Raw genomic sequence first — 17,546 nt, 5'->3', positions numbered from 1 at the left:
TAAGGAACATTTTGGGGAAACGTAAATGCTCAAAACTGGACCATCATGATGGTTTCACAACTCTATAAACTGACTGAAATTACTGAACTGTAGACTTAAGCATGGGAGGATTGCATGTATGTACTATAATAAAGTTTTAAATTTTTTCAAAAGGCACCTTAAAAAGAGTAAAAAGATAATTCCAAAATTGGGAAATAACAGTTAACATATAAAATCAATAGCAGACCAGTGAATGTTCAGAATATATAAAGAACACTTACGATGTCATCTTACAGGGGTTAAACATCCCAAACAGAAAATGAATAAAAGAAATAAAGAGAAATTATACAGAAGAGTAAACATAATCCATAGATACACAAAAAGATGTTCCTCACTTAATAATCAGGGAAATGCTGATTAACATCAGTCACTAGATAGGCAAAATGTCTCTGACCCAGTTCCTTTTAAGAATTTGTCCTACAGTAAATACATACACACCCAACACAGGTACACCTCAATACATAAGGCAAATGCTAACAGCCATAAATGGGGAAATCTACAGTAACACAATAACAGTGGGGGACTTTAACACCACACTTACACCAATAGATAGATCATCCAAACGGAAAATTAATAAGGAAACACAAGCCTTAAATGACACATTACAACAGATAGACTTAATGGATATTTATAGGACACTCCATCCAAAAGCAGCAGAATACACTTTCTTCTCAAGTGCACACGGAACATTCTTCAGGATAGATCACATCATGGGTCACAAATCAAGCCTCGGTAAATTTAAGAAAATTGAGATCATATCAAGCATGTTTTCCGACCACAACGCTATGAAATTAGATATCAATTATAGGGAAGAAAAGTGTAAAAAACACAAACACATGGAGGCTAAACAATACATTACTAAATAATCAATGGATCACTGAAGAAATCAAAGAGGAAATAAAAATATACCTAGAGACAAATGACAATGAAAACATGACAATCCAAAACCTATGGGACGCAGCAAAAGCAGTTCTAAGAGGGAAGTTTATAGCAATATATCTTACCTCAAGAAACAAGAAAAATCTCAAATAAACAACCTATCCTTACACCTAAAGTGACTAAAGAAGAACAAACAAAACCCAAAGTTAGCAGAAGGAGAGAAATCACAAAGATCAGAGTAGAAATAAATGAAATAGAGACAAAGAAAACAATAGCAAAGATCAATGAAGCTAAAAGCTGGTTCTTTGAGAAGGTAAACAAAACTGATAAACCTTTAGCCAGACTCAACAAGAAAAAAAGGGAGAGAATCCAAATCAATAAAATTAGAAATGAAAAGGGAGAAGTTGCAATGGACACCACAGAAATACAAAGGATCATAAGAGATTACTACAAGCAACTACACGCCAATAAAATGGACAACCTAGAAGAAATGGACAAATTCTTAGAAAGATACAACCTTCTAAGTATGAAACAGGAAGAAATAGAAAATATGAACAGACCAATAGCAAGTAGTGAAATTGAAACTGTGATTAAAAATCTTCCAACAAACAAACGTCCATGGCCAGATGGCTTCACAGGTGATTTCTATCAAACATTTAGAGAAGAGTTAACACCTACCCTTCTAAAACTCTTCCAAAAAATTGGGGAGGAAGGAACACTCCCAAGCTCATTCTACGAGGCCACCATCACCTGATACCAAAACCAGACAAAGACATCACACACACAAAATTACAGGCCAATATCACTGATGATCACAGACACAAAAGTCCTCAACAAAATACTAGCAAACTGAATCCAACAACACATTAAAAGGATCATACACCATGATCAAGTGGGATTTATCCCAGGGATGCAAGGATTCTTCAATATACACAAATCAATGTGATACACCATATTAACAAATTGAAGAATAAAAACCATATGATCATCTCAACAGATGCAGAAAAAGCTTTTGACAAAATTCAACACCCACTTATGATAAAAACTCCCCAGGAAGCGGGCTTAGAGAGAACCTACCTCAACATAATAAAGGCCATATACAACAAACCCACAGCAAATATCATTCTCAATGGTGAAAAACTGAAAGCATCTCCTCTAAGATCAGGAATAAGACAAGGATGTCCACTCTCACTACTATTATTCAACACAGTTTTGGAAGTTTTAGCCACAGCAATCAGAGAAGAAAAAGAAATAAAAGGAATCCATACTGGAAAACAAGAAGTAAAACTGTCACCGTTTGCAGATGACATGATACTATACATAGAAAATCCTAAAGATGCTACCAGAAAACTACTAGAGCTAATCAATGAATTTGATAAAGTTGCAGGATACAAAAATTAATGCAAAGGAATCTCTTGCATTCCTATACACTAACAATGAAAGATCAGAAAGAGAGATTAAGGAAACAATCCCATTTACCATCACATCAAAAAGAATAAAACACCTAGGAATAAACCTATAAGGAGCCAAAGACCTATACTCAGAAAACTATAAGATACTGATGAAAGAAATCAAAGATGACACAAACAGATGGAGAGATATAACATGTTCTTGGATTGGAAGAATCAATATTGTGAAAATGACTATATTACCCACAGCAACGTACAGACTCAATGCAATCTCTATCAAATTACCAAGGGCATTTTTCACAAAACTAGAACAAAAACTTTTACAATTTGTATGGAAAAACAAAAGACCCCAAACAGCCACAGCAATCTTGAGAAAGAACAGAGCTGGAGGAATCAGGCTCCCCGACTTCAGACTATACTCTGAAGCTACAGTCATCAAACAGTATAGTACTGGCCCCAAAACAGAAATATAGATCCATAGAACAGAGATGAACCCATGCACCTAGGGCCACCTAACCTATGACAAAGGAGGCAAGAATATATAATGGAGAAAAGAGAGTCTCTTCAATAAATGGTGCTGGGAAAACTGGACAGCTACATGTAGAAGAATGAAATTAGAACACTCCCTAACACCACACACAAAATTAAACTCAAAATGGATTAAGGACCTAAATGTAAGACTGGATACTATAAAACTCTTAGAGGAAAATATAGGTAGAACACTCCTTGACATCAATCACAGCAAGATCTTTTTTGATCCACCACCTAGAGTAATGAAAATAAAAGCAAAAATAAACAAATGGGACCTAATGAAACTTAAAAGCTTTTGCACGGCAAAGAAAGCCATAAACAAAACGAAAAGACAACCCACAGAATGGGAGAAAATACTTGCAAACAAAGCCAACTGACAAGGGGCTAATTTCCAAAATACACAAACAGCTCATGCAGCTCAATATCAAAAAAAGAAACAACCCAATCAAAAAATGGGCAGAAGACCTAAACACATTTCTCCAAAGACATACAGATGGCCAACAAACACTTGAAAAGATGCTCAACATCACTAATTATTAGAGAAATGCAAATCAAAACTACTATCACCTCATACTGGTCAGAATGGCCATCATCAAAAAATCTACAAACAATAAATGCTGGAGAAGGTGTGGAGAAAAGGGAACCCTCCAACACTGTTGGTGGGAATGTAAATTGGTACAGCCACTATGGAGAACAGTATGGAGGTTCATTAAAAAACTAAAAATAGAGCTACCATATGACCCAGCAATTCCACTCCTAGACATATAACCAGAGAAAACCAGAATTCAAAAGGATGCATGCACCCCAATGTTCACTGCAGCACTATTTACAACAGCCAGGACATGGAAGCAACCTAAATGTCCACTGACAGAGGAATGGATAAAGATGTGGAACATATATACAATGGAATATTAGTCAGCCATAAAAACGAAATTGTGCCATTTGCAGAGACATGGACTGATGTAGAGAATGTCATACAGAGTGAAGTAAGTCAGAAAGAGAAAAACAAATATCGTATAATATCCCTTATATGTGGAATCTAGAAAAATGGTACAGATGAGCTTATTTGCAAAGCAGAAAGAGTCACAGATGTAGAGAACAAACTTATGGTTACCAAGCGGGGAAGAGGGGGTGGGATGAACTGGGAGATTGCGATTGACACATATATACTCTTATGTATAAAATAGATAACTAATGAGAACCTACTGTATAGCACAGGGTACTCTGCTCAATGCTCTGTAGTGACCTAAATGGGAAGGAAATCTAAAAAACAAGTGGATATATGTATACATACAACTGATTTACTTTGCTGCACAGCAGAAACTAACACAGCGTTGTAAAGCAACTATACTCCAATAAAAATTAATTAAAAAAGAATTTATCCTACAAATCTATTTGTACAGACACAAAGAAGTATATACAAAGGTAACTACTGAAACATGTATGACTATCTAGATTGAAAACAACTTAATCATCCATTAACAGAGCACTATTAAATTATCGTACATCTATATACTGGAATACTTCTAAGTTATTAAAAACAAACACGCAAGGAAAAACTTACATTCTAATACATGAAAATGGACCTGTACCATGATAATACTGTTAAACGAAAAAAGCAAGGTGTAGAACAGTGGGCACGTACTATTTATGCTTATCTATACCAACACTCATGTATACAAACATACAGACATATACATATATCCTTATATATATTTTAAGTATTTTTCGAATATATCACAAAAAACTCCCCGGATTTCTTCTCTGAGGAGGAGACTAGGGACCACAGGAGGTACATTTAGACAATACATCCTCTTAAATATTTGGGAGCTTCCCATGCTTATATATTTTTATCTATTTTTTAAATAGTTAATACAAAAGAAATAAAAATTAATTTAGAACCATCTGTGGAATGAGATGGTTAAGCAAACTGAGAAATGCTATCCCTAGAAAAAAATCTGTCTCTGAATAAACACTGTGGGCTAAACACTATCAAAAATTAATCAATCATCTGATCTCAGTTCCTTTCTTACTGCAGAAAATCCCTCACCTACTGCATAATCTCCAGGATGAAATCTGATCATGTTTGACTTTGTGAATTTATGCCACACAAAAAGAATCAGAATCAGATATTCTAAAGTTTTTAAGAGATTCTGTCACAAGTACTTTCTTTGACATCAAATAACACCTCCTCTTTAATAACAGGTTAGTCTGAAAGATACTACAGTTTACCATCATAATGTGTTTTACCACAAACTGTACTTTGTCTTGTTCATTGTTATACCTCTTGCAACTAGAACAATGTCTAGCCATAGCAGACATTCATTAAATATATACCAAAAGAATGAATCCTTAGAGATTACTGTCTTCAAAAATAAAAGTGAAGAAACAAGTTATTTTGTCTATTTTGCTTTAAAAGTATCAAGTGATCTTTCTATTTGTCAGCATGGCACAATCTTTTAAAACACTCCTATGTATTTCCTTCAGCATGATTTTGTTTCTTTCTTAATTTAACTCATGTTATTCTACATCCTCACAGTTAAACAACTACTTGAATGTACTAAATCTTGACAGTAACATTTTAAGAAATTAGGTATATCACAGATTCAATGTCATTAAATAATTTAATTTTTTTTTTTACCGCAACTAAAAGGAACATGTTTTAATCGCCATAGCTGCTAGCACAAGACTACCTAGATTAGTGGTCTCCATAGCAGGCAGTGATTACAACCGCCCATTGGGGTATGAGAAGAAAATCTTTTAACTTTGATTTATATATATTTTTTAATCTCATTCTTTAATTTCTATTTTGGAATACATTTTACTATTAATAATAACAGATAACATTAATGAAGCACTTATGTACCAGGAACTATTCTAAGCAAATGCAGCTGCTCATTTTAATTATCACAAAAATCCAGTAAGATAGATAAAATTATTGCTCCACTTTACAAATGGAGAAACTGAAACAAAACAGTTGGATATTGTTTTTTGTTTGTTACTGGCTTGCCCAACTTCATACTGACAGAGGCAGGATTTAAACTCTAACAACAGATTCCATGTTTTTAACCATTATAATTGAGTAGTATATGCATTCAATTCACAAATAAATAAATATTCATGTATCAGAGATTCAAACTCAAAGTGTATTAGGGTTTTTTGGTTGTTGTTGTTATTAGGGATGCATATCAAAAGAAGATGGAGATCAATAATATAGGAGACACTGAAAGTCTTGAGTCAGTATTTAAGAACAGGATTGTTAAAATGATTCCTCTGATTTCAGAAGAGCTATAAGAAAGGTAATCTTATAAGTCATATTTAGTCCTACCAACTAAGCAATTATCTGTACTAGTTCCTGTCCTCATTTTGGACATTATATATATTCCTGGAAAGCTGTTTAAAATAAAAAAGCAATTGTGAATTTGATAATAATTCTCAAGAAAAAACTGTTATCAAGACATAAGCACACGTGAGCATACTGATATTTATTTTAAAACAACAGTATTCCTTTGATTACACATATCTAATTTTCAATAAGCAATATAAGAAAAGCCAATTAAATGCAACTAAATACTCTTTACATAATAACATTCTAAGCATAAAAACTCAGGCTTAATTCTCATTTCACTGAGAATTCTCAATAGCTCCAAATAGTAATTAATAAGGTTATGGTTAAAAAGAAGTACATGCCTAAGCAACAAAGCAAACTTATTTTTAGGGCAGCCCAAAACTAATTTGAGAAAGCGTTTATAACAGCAGTTTCAAAGTCCTCAATTCTACATTTTATAAAATATTCTTTTCAAAAATGTTTGTCCCCATGATTTAGGAAAAAATCAATTTGGACCTTAAGTTAGGAATGAAAATAGAATCACTGGCTCATCTGGGTGGATTAAATTACAGTGAAAATAGAATTATAATACATGTGAAAACACTGTATATAACTAAGACAGTAATAACAATGATGAAAAACTCAAGTGAGCAGAGAAAAGCCTTCGCAAATAAATCAAGGTTTGGAGGGATTGCTAAGCATGTGCTATTTGAGATAATGTTGCCAAAACTACATTTTATAATTTGTAATAACCCTGCCCATCAGACCCTTAAATTCTGACAATGGGATCCAAAATGCCACCACAGCTAATATGCCAGCAGTATGAAGTCAGTAATCCTAGATAAGTTTGAGAGTTCTAGAAGATATAAGTAGAAGAATGAATAAAAATGGAGAGGCTGAACAGGAATAAAAAATGTTTAAACATACTGATACCTAGGTTATTATAAATTATAGTAACTCAAAAAAAATCATATAATGTAGATAATATTTCCTATAAGCATATACACTAGATATTCAGAAATATATTCATCTAATACATCACCTAATACACTTAGCAACTGATCAAAGAATAAATTAATTTTTTAATTAAAATTTAAATTGCTTTTTTTTTTTTAAAAAGGTATTAGAATTGGCTACCTTTGGTCCTGAAACTGGGTGGATGCTATTTTTGGCAGCTATAGGATGAGGAAAGGTATTCTGGAATGCAAATGCAGAGGAGACAGGATAACCAATCCCACAAGTTGGGTAAGTCAGTCTACTATCAACCTAAAAATAAAAGCATAAAAAAGGTTAAGGATAAGAAATTAGTTCTAAATGGTATTTGGTGATCCAGGAGGCATTAACATCTGTTATAATAACTAACAGTTAAGGACACTATCCCAGAAGCCGATTTTGTTTATCATGACACTACAAAACTCTGCTTCATTATATAACATATCATGAGGCTGGAATACCTTTGGCCCAGAGGGCTTTTCAGAGTGGCTTTGCAAGCTTAGACAAAACAAAACCACTGGACCTGCCTTTGAACTGAAGTAAAACAAAGACCTCTGAACCATCTTGGTTCCCTCGAGGCCTCAAATTACTGAAAAGGGGGTTGAGGGGTAGTCATAGATCAAAAGGCCAATAAGGGATAAATAAAAATAATTTTCTGCCAGATTGAGTAAAAACAGTATTTGTGTTCTTAGAAATAATTTGCTCTGCCACTAATTTTCAATATAGTGACACCACCATTAACGAACATCATGAAAAGTTTGTTTTTACAAGAGGACAATTACAACACAAATCTTAATAAGCACTCATATACAAAAGTGGCTGTATGACAAAAATACCTTTTACACAGCTATTTATCATCAGTCATTGAGGTTAAACCTGTCAAGTTTTTTCAAGTTTGTAATTCAGTACCAGGCACTTCACTCTGCACCTTTTCCCAAATTAGCACAAATCCTTTCCCTTTAAACATCAAGTACTATCTCATTTACTAGAGTAGATTAAAAATTCTATTATGGATTTGCATTTTAAATCCTCTGCCAATGCCCTCCAGTCAAAGACCACCAGAAACATATCTAGAGGTGTACTCACTCTTTGCAACAAGGAAGACTGAACACCACGTAGAACCTAGTAAGAGAGGTGTCTCAGTAAGACAGTGTTAAAAGGGAGTTATTTATTGGACTTAGTCATGTGTTAGGTGAGTTAAGGAACAGTTTAAGAACACAGGGCTTTGCTGTGGACTGGATGCTATCAAGAAACGGGGATAACTATATGACAGGGTATCTGAATAAATCTTATCTAATAAGGCAGGATGAATGTATAAAGGCTGAAGCTATAATTAGTAATGAGCAGCAGTCACTCACTTTAGCCAGGATAGGATACTTGCCCATTTTTGTGGTTTGGCAATGTCATATTCTTGTCTGTGTTCAGACATGATTATGAAGTGGTCTTGTTTTTGTCTTGATCCATCACAGAGAGTGGCCTTGCCTGATGCTGATACTCTGTGAAATTGTTTATGTTCAGCAGGAGAACCCCAAAACCTCGCTCTGAGTGCAAGGTCAGTTCCCAGCAATCCCTAGACCTAGCTGATATTACCAAGCCAGATCCAGGTACTCGGAGCTAAAAAACTCTAACGAGTTTCTTCCAGAATCTAGAGCTGACAAGCCTGGTAATAGGGTTTTTCTTTCTCTCTTTTTCTTCTAATAGAACTCAGATAAGGCTCCTCCACTACAGTGTCAAACTTGAGCCCATACCTTGTTCTCCCTTACTGAGGCCTCCTAAATACTTTGTGTGTGTGTTAACAGTTTTTCAGCACATTTGGCATTAGTTAATACTGAGTGATTTCAATGTCCATTAAAATCTTACAAAGAAGTGTACCCTTAAAATATAGCCTCTTTGTTAAGAATAAGTGTACCTTTATGTCCCACTTCCAAATGGAACTTAAACTCTACTTCAGTGCTAAAAATTGTAGGACTCTAGTCATATTAGGTACCAGCACCTAACAATCTGGAAATATGTTTGTTTTAGAAAATTTACTAAGACCACTCACAACATCTTAATTTAAATCTTACCACATTAGAGTTAGGAGAAATTCCACTTCTGATGGTGTTGCTACTAGAATGTACAGGTGGAGTGGTTGAAGGTCCCAATACATCTTGCTTTCTCACTAGCTGATTTTCATTTAATTCTTTATTTAACCATGTGATTACTTAAATAAAAGAACAAGTAACAAGGTAAAGAATTTTGAATATTTTTATTTTTCTAATAATTTTAAATATTTAAAAATTATATTGACTTTTTTAATTTAAAGTTTTTAAAACTACCTTATATCACAGGAGAATAACATAGGTTCACCTAAATTTTTGTCATTAAATATTCTTATTTTAGCAACTGCCACATAGGACTCCTTATTCTTTTACTATCAGAAGCACATATTTCTGCTAGTCAAGGATCTCTTTAAAGGCTTTCATTTCCAGAATGATACCTTCCAGTTTATTTAAAATTCAAACTCTTATTTCTCATAATCAGTATCAGAAACTGAGAAAATGTTAAAGGCCTAATCTCATATTTTTGTTTCAAATAGTTCATACTATTACCAGTAGGTAAACACAGCAATTATAACAAGTAGTAGTAAAGAATTTAAATAGTAAATTATAGTTAATATTTTCAACACTTAATTTTGGGTTACTGACACATGTAATAGGGTTTTTTTTAATAATGATGGTAACTGTTTTACAGGACAGTTGATATAATTTACTACAGCAAAGACATTAAGATGGTACATTTAAAGCAGATTATTTGTATATAGCAGTACCTTGATTTACCTAGTCTTATGAATTCAAATAAAAATTTCAGGTTAAGAATAAAGCTACAAACCTCATTTACATAAAAAGGTAAAATACTTACACTTCTCATTATTTTTTAGAAGCTGTTTGCTTTCTTCAAGTTTTTGAACTGTAGCTTCTAATTGTTCTTGTAATTTGCATACCTGAAATATGTTAATCCTTATAGTAAGCATAATAAAGACTAAAATAAAGACTGAAGAAATGTATTACTATTCATTAAATAATTAACAGCTATTAATTACTATTAAATAAGAAAGGAATTAGCTCAGCAGTGAAATAAAATATATAATTACATATATACACACATATACATACACATATATACGTATGAACACTCAAGGTATCTGAGTCATGATAACTAACTTTTCAAACTGAAATAGGTTATTAAATTCTATTGATTATAGTCACGTTCTTTTGGGGGAAAAAAGCCAAAACTATTCTCTGATATAACGAAGTAGAAGTTTTAAAAATACATGAGGAAATTCACTATGCTTTGCAAACAGTCACACACGCAAAAATATAAAATATTAACTACCTCTTGCTCTTTAATTCGGAGAGACTGTACAACATCTTGTAATTCTTTTTGTTCCTTTTGTAATTTTTCTTCCTTCTCAGCCAAGAGTTTCTCTTGCTGAATAGTTACTGTATTCTTTAGTTTCAATTTACCCATTAAGGTCTTCAGATCCCCTTGCAACTTTTTGATAATTTCATTTGCCTGTAAAAGAGCTTTATATGTACATCTCTACATAATCCAATGAAATATCAATATTCTATTAAGTTTTTAAAAACAAACCTTAAGAAGTTCAGCTGATAATGATTTTATTGTAGCTTCAAGTTTTCCTAGTTGTACCTGATTTTTCTCACCATTTTCTTCTAAAGCCACCTGATACATATTTTTAAAAACATGAATAATTAGGAAGTCTGTGTTTATTTAGGAAAAGTATCATTTATAAACGTGATCATTTATAGATCATTTATAAACCATCAATTTGTTTAGAAAATTTTAAAACAGACCTTTTGTTCCTGGATTGTATCAAATGCTTCTTTTGTTCTTAAAACAAGCTGATCCTTATCCTTGATTTCCTGTTCTAAAACAGCCACTTTTGTTTGTAGATGATTAATATGCTTTTCTTTTTCATGGCACTCAGCATCAAGTGTAGAATTCTCTCTTCGCAAAGAGAGGACTTCTTGCTTAGCCCGCTGGAGCTCCTAGAGGAGGAAAAAAAAAGTTGCATTATGAAAAAGCAAAGTTGGCTGGTTCGGTAATTTATAATTAAGATATTTAAAACAGAAAAATTGTCTTTAATAACTTTAAAGTTCTAGTACTGGTATTCTTTTAAAGAAATGAAGGTCTCTCTAAAGGCACATGTAACTTGTAGATCTGAAATATAATTGTAAAATACACTAGTATCTAATGCAATGCCAAGGGAAAATAAAACAATCCTTATTTATGAATAAATTACTAGAACTTTTGAAAACCAGTAACAAGAATTTTCTGATGTCTTGAAATCTACAGTTTAAAAAAAATCACTTAGGTAATAAATGCTCATTATAACAGAATTTCAAAATACATAAAATATATAAATGAAAAGAAAGCCCTATCATTCTACCACCAAAGCAGTGACTCTCAATCTAGTCTGCATATTGAAATCACCTGGAAAGCTTTAAAAACTACTGATGCCTGGTACCATGCCCAAGAGATTCTGATTTCATTAGTGTGAGATATGGCCTGAGTTCTTCAACTGTTTCCAAGGGTAGCCAAGGAATCATGCATGAGATATTGTTAACTGACAATAATTGTTAATTAAAAACAGATTATTATACTAAGTGAAGTCAGAAAGAGAAAGAAATACTATATGATATCACTTATATGTGGAATCCAAAATATGATACAAATGAACATATTTACAAAACAGAAACAGACTCACAGACATAGAAAACAAACTTATGGTTACCAAAAGGGCAGCTGGGGGGCAGGCTGGTTATAAATTAGGAGTTTAGGATTAGCAGATACAAACTACTACGTATAAAATAGATAAATAACGAGGTCCTAATGTATATCACAGGGAACTATATTCAATAACCTATGATAAACCATAATGGAAAATATGAAAATAATATTAAAAAATAATTTTTAAAAATATCTATACTAGATCACATCTCAATCAGCTAATATCAGTCCAAATGTTGCCAGTATACTATACTAAAGCCCAGTATGTAGTATTCCTAATTAGTTTTCGGTTTTAACAAAAACTTTACAAAATAATTTTATAGTATTATACCATAGTGGTTTTAGAAACACAGACTCTGCTATCAGGCAGACTTAGAATACAAATCCTGGCTCTTCTGTGTGACCCTGGGAATTACTTAACCTCCTTAAATTTCAGTCCCTTATTTGTAGAATAGAAAAAACACCTCATAAATTATTTAATTTCATCTTCACAAAAACCCTTACATAAACTACTTAGCATATTGCCTGGCACATAGTAAATACCTGATAAACGGTAGTAATTACTAATTTTAGGGTACTAATCTCTAAAAGGTTAATTTAACATAATTAGGTAACAATACTCAGAAGTTTAAAAAAGAAAATTCCCAGGACTCATAATTTGCAAGTCTTATGCAAAGCTTGGAAGAAATATTTTGATTACATTATATGAAAATCAACATAACAAAGCACACTGTTTATATACACTGGCCAGTGTCAGTGCTAAAATAGAAGAAACCACGTAGCATTATAATGAAGTATTCACTATCCAATGTACTATGCAGGCTGAAATGTTTTACTAACTGATGTGAAAGGTGAAGAGGGTAGTGAGAAGGACTGAAGACATCTAATTGTTAGGACAGAATGCTGTGAAGATCTGAACGTAAAATCAGTCAGGCTTTAGGGCTTCCTTCGTGGCGCAGTGGTTGAGAGTCAGCCTGCTGATGAAGGGGATGTGGGTTCGTGCCCCGATCCGGGAAGATCCCACATGCCACGGAGCGGCTGGGCCCGTGAGCCATGGCCACTGAGCCTGGGCGTCCGGAGCCTGTGCTCCGCAACAGGAGAGGCCCAACAGTGAGAGGCCAGCGTACCGCAAAAAAAAAAAAAAATCAGGCTTTAGAGTTTCTAAGCATAACAGACTGGTCAAATGGAGTTGGATGTCTTGTGAGCTAGAATAACACTGGAGATCTTTACATTCAAACATGACAGACTTAACAAAATCTACATATGTTTTCTAATAACTCATATGACAATAATGTATAATAATGCTAGGAAGGAGTCTATCATCACTGGCAAAGTATCAACAAAAGTACCACTATAGCAAAATATTTTAAATGTCTCTGTTGCCTAAAAGAACAAGGTAGTACTAGAGACAGGTAAATAAAGGATTTCAATCCTCACTTTTCTACTTATGGCCATGCCAACTTGGGCAAGTTACTTAAGTTCTCTGTGCCTTAGTTTCATCATCTGTAAGATGGGGATAATAACAGTATCTTCTTTAAAATAATTGTTATAAGAATTAAATGAGTTAATATATATGCAAAGCACATAAAACAGTGTTCAGTAAGCATTAGCTATTATCATTTCTATTATCATTAGCATTATTATTTCTAGACACTAAACTTCATATAGTTGTTTAATATGTTGAGTAGACTGAAAGAAAGAACCAGCCCTGCCAACACTGAGCACCCTGAGCCACAGACACTGTGCTGATGTTGAAAGTACACTGAAAGATCTGCGGGCTGTGCCAAAGAGCTGCTACTCAAGGCCCCAACAAAAAATATCCAAGTTTACCTTAGCGCTGTTCTCAATTAGTCCATTTTATTAGATTTTCGATTCTCCATTTTTTTCGTTTTGTCTGAACTGACTACCCTAAAACTACAAGAGATCCTTGCAGAGCATCCAGACCACCACCCGTACAAGTAATAAAGTAATAAACAAATTAAAATCAAGTCACTAAATTAAACTGTGCTTTTAAATTGGGGGGGGGAAGACCAACCCCAACGTTCCATACCTCTTCAACACCAGACAGTTTTGTTTTAAGTTCTCTGATGGTAGAGTCTCCTTTATATTTCCTTTCAGTGAGGTCTTTATTAGCAGATTCTAACTCAGACAATCTGTTTTGTAGCTGCTGGACATTTCGTTGATGGAGGATTTCTAAATCTTTTTTCTGTTGTTCATGCTGCTGTTGGTATCGAACCTGTGCCTATTATATAATAAAATACAGTACCAAAATTCAAAGAAAAAAAAATACAAACATGAGATTTGAAGAAAAAAAAATCTTAATTATTCTTCTTTATAAGATTTCCTTGCTTTTAAGAGAATCTATTTTCAATTATGGGTTTCATGAAAAAGAAAAGTCAACAAAGTCAAATTTACCACTATCATCTTGTTCATAATTTCTTTTTCTCCTAAACCCACATGTTTAGACATAATGGTCTTCAAATTAAGGGAAGAATGATATAGGATTAAGTTAAAAAAGAAAAAAGCAAATTGCAAAATAGTATATATAGTGTGAACCTATTTCTGAGAAAACAAATGAGCAGGTACATAAGGAACATTCAGTGTTTGCTTTAAACCACATTATACTGTTTCAGTTTTTTACAACCAGTATATATGTCTTCTAATGAAAGAAACATCTAAACTTGTAAAATTGACAAGGTATTGCTCAGTCTTACATTTAGTTGTTACATTTCACCAACAATAAAATTTGAACATAGTTGTAACTCTGAAATCTCTGATACCTCTTTGAATCATACCACTAATCTATCTTAATAATTTCTGTTGTTGGACTTGGAGGGCGTTATGCTAAATGAAATAAGTCAGAGAAAGAAAAATACTGTATGATATCACTTATATGTGGAATCTAAAAAATACAACAGACTAGTGAATAAAACGAAAAAGAAGCAGACTCACAGATACAGAGAACAAACTAGTGGTTATCAGTGAGGAGAGGGAAGGGGGAGGGGCTATATAGGGTTAGAGGATTAAAAAAGAGTTATTATGGGATTATATAAAATTATGCATGTGAAACTTTAAAAACTGTAAAGCACTACAGAATTTAAAGAATCTTTCATTCAATAACAAATTTTAAAAATGTTAAATAATTTGTTGATGAACACTATCAAATTCTAAATACATTTAAAAAATAAAGAGTATTTTTCTCATTATGAAAGTTATACATTCTCTTAAAGGCATAAAGAAAGAAATCACAAATAACCGATGATCTCATCCAAGGTGTCATTCTAAATATTTAGGAATATTCCTTTCGAGTCATTTATACGCTTATACTGACACCACACATACACACATAACACACATAGTTAAATTTAACAAAATGAGACCAACCTGCTTACACAATTTAATCATGCTTTTTAATCCTTTAGCATTTGCACCTCCTCACATCATTAAAAAACTCTTTGTAAATACTTTTAATAGCTGCACAATATTCTATCCCATGGCTATACCATAATGCAATTAACCCCTGCTCTACTATGGATACTGAGTTCACAATTTTTCACAATTACAAATAAAACTATGGTTAATATTTTTGTACATAAGCATACATCCAAATTCAGATTATTTCCTTTTGATCAATTATAGGTCAAAAATATGTAAACAAATATAAAGCTTGATACTAGTTCCAAAACTGCATTCCAGAAATGTTGTACCCATTCAAAAATTCCTACCACAAAACCAGGAGAGTGTCTCTCTCATAAAATACTTTGGGAATTTTACATGAGTATTTTAAGAATTCCTCATTTTTGGAAACTAAAATTGAGAGAAGAAGGAAGAAAAAGAGATAAAACAGAAAAAAAGAGTCCATACAAAACTGAAAATGCAACCTTGGAAGAAAACACTCAAGGAGCAATCAAGAAAAAAATAACAATGAGCAAACTGGTACAGATGCTAACTGTAACTGTCTAAGAGGGTAATTAAACACACTGAAGGCAACAGAGACCAAAGATTATAAACATAAATAACTGGCTTTAGGGCTTCCCTGGTGGCACAGTGGTTGAGAGTCCGCCTGCCGATGCAGGGGACACGGGTTCGTGCCCTGGTCCAGGAAGATCCCACATGCCGTGGAGCAGCTGGGCCCGTGAGCCATGGCTGCTGAGCCTGCGTGTCCGGAGCCTGTGCTCCGCAACGGGAGAGGCCACAACAGTGAGAGGCCCGCGTACCACAAAAAAAACAAAACAAAACAAAACTGGATTTATCCCAGCGATAATCAGAATTTTGGAGCTTTTGTTTTAAAAAGTGTAATGGATAGAATTACAATATTTACATTTTCTACTTTGTTTATTTCAGGTGATTGTGATGTACACTAAAGTCTTAAAATCACTGCCCTATAGACTATCTATCAGCAGGAAGAGAAGAGTGGCTTGCTTGGTTTTAAAGTCTCAAAGGACTGATTCACAATCCTATTAGAAAATGCAGTAAGGAATGCAAACAAATCCTTCAGTCATTTTGGTGTTATAAACAAATACATTTATTATGAGACTTTTAGAACCTAACTTGTTTGAAAATAGAGGCAAAAAAAACTTTAGTAAACAATAGAAATTAGTGAAATCGGGGTGGGTGGGGAGACAGTATAGAACTAATTAATGAAAGAAAAAACTGGTTCTTTAAAAATACTACAAAAAACCAGACAAACAAGTCTCATTAAAAAAAAGACATTAAGAATGTAAGAGAAATGGTATGAAGACTTTAAAAATCATAAAACAACATATAAGATATTTTACTAATACATTTAAACACAAAGATGAAATACATGGCTTTTTAAGGAAATATAACTAACATAACTCAAGAAAAAACAGAAAATCCAAAAGGACCAATAATCATGAAGGAAATCAGAAAAGAACCTAAAGAAAAATGCCTTAAAAAGGCATCAGACCCATGCACACGGCCCGCCTGAGCTGAGGTGCTAGCGGTAGCCATTCCACACTAGGAACTCCGGTCAGAAGAGCTGGGTGCAAGGCCTCTGCACGAGGCCCCCTGTGAGCAAGTGAAACCCAACTAAGCACAAAGGGAAAAAGAAACGAGTCTTAGAGCTGTGACTATTTTCAAGGCTACTGTTTTTCTCTGTGGAACACTGCCTTTGGGGCAAAACAAGGAAGAAACAGGTGATTCTAATGTGTAGCGCAGAAGGAGAACCACTGCAGGCCAGCTTCTCCTACTGTCAAGGTACTCCAGCCGTGCAGCGGACAGGGTCTTGGTGCTCCAGCAGGGGGTCAGGCCTGAGCCTCTGAAGTGGAAGAGCCAAGTTCAGGACACTGGACCACCAGAGACCTCCTGGCCCCATGTAATATCAATCAGCGAGAGCTCTCCCAGAGATGTCCATCTCAACACTAAGACCCAGCTCCACTCAACAACCAGCAAGCTACAGTGCTGGACACGCCATGCCAAACAACTAGCAAGACAGGAACACAACCTCACCCATTAGCAGAGAGGCTGCCTAAAATCATACTAAGTTCACAGACACCCCAAAACACACCACCGGATGCGGTCCTTCCCACCAGAAAGACAAGATCCAGCCTCAT

The 17,546-nt window shown here is 34.0% G+C and overlaps 1 protein-coding gene across 2 annotated transcripts in view; it reads right to left on the bottom strand.

The window, feature by feature from the left end:
- The window catches only part of SASS6 (SAS-6 centriolar assembly protein), a gene marked incomplete at its 5' end in the record, with an annotated part of 51,638 nt that overhangs the window by 12,142 nt on the left and 21,950 nt on the right, over window positions 1-17,546 (bottom strand). For both annotated transcript variants that reach the window (XM_082650764.1, XM_082650765.1), the window contains 7 exons: window positions 7,324-7,452; window positions 9,246-9,382; window positions 10,081-10,162; window positions 10,555-10,734; window positions 10,813-10,902; window positions 11,034-11,228; window positions 14,021-14,212. In XM_082650764.1, coding sequence (XP_082506890.1) covers window positions 7,324-7,452; window positions 9,246-9,382; window positions 10,081-10,162; window positions 10,555-10,734; window positions 10,813-10,902; window positions 11,034-11,228; window positions 14,021-14,212 — 1,005 coding nt within the window. The remainder of the gene's footprint in view (window positions 1-7,323; window positions 7,453-9,245; window positions 9,383-10,080; window positions 10,163-10,554; window positions 10,735-10,812; window positions 10,903-11,033; window positions 11,229-14,020; window positions 14,213-17,546) is intronic.

This window comes from Grampus griseus (genome assembly GCF_964374135.1).
Source record: "Grampus griseus genome assembly, chromosome: 1".
NCBI lineage: Eukaryota > Metazoa > Chordata > Mammalia > Artiodactyla > Delphinidae > Grampus > Grampus griseus.
This window is presented reverse-complemented; position numbering and strand designations above follow the sequence as displayed.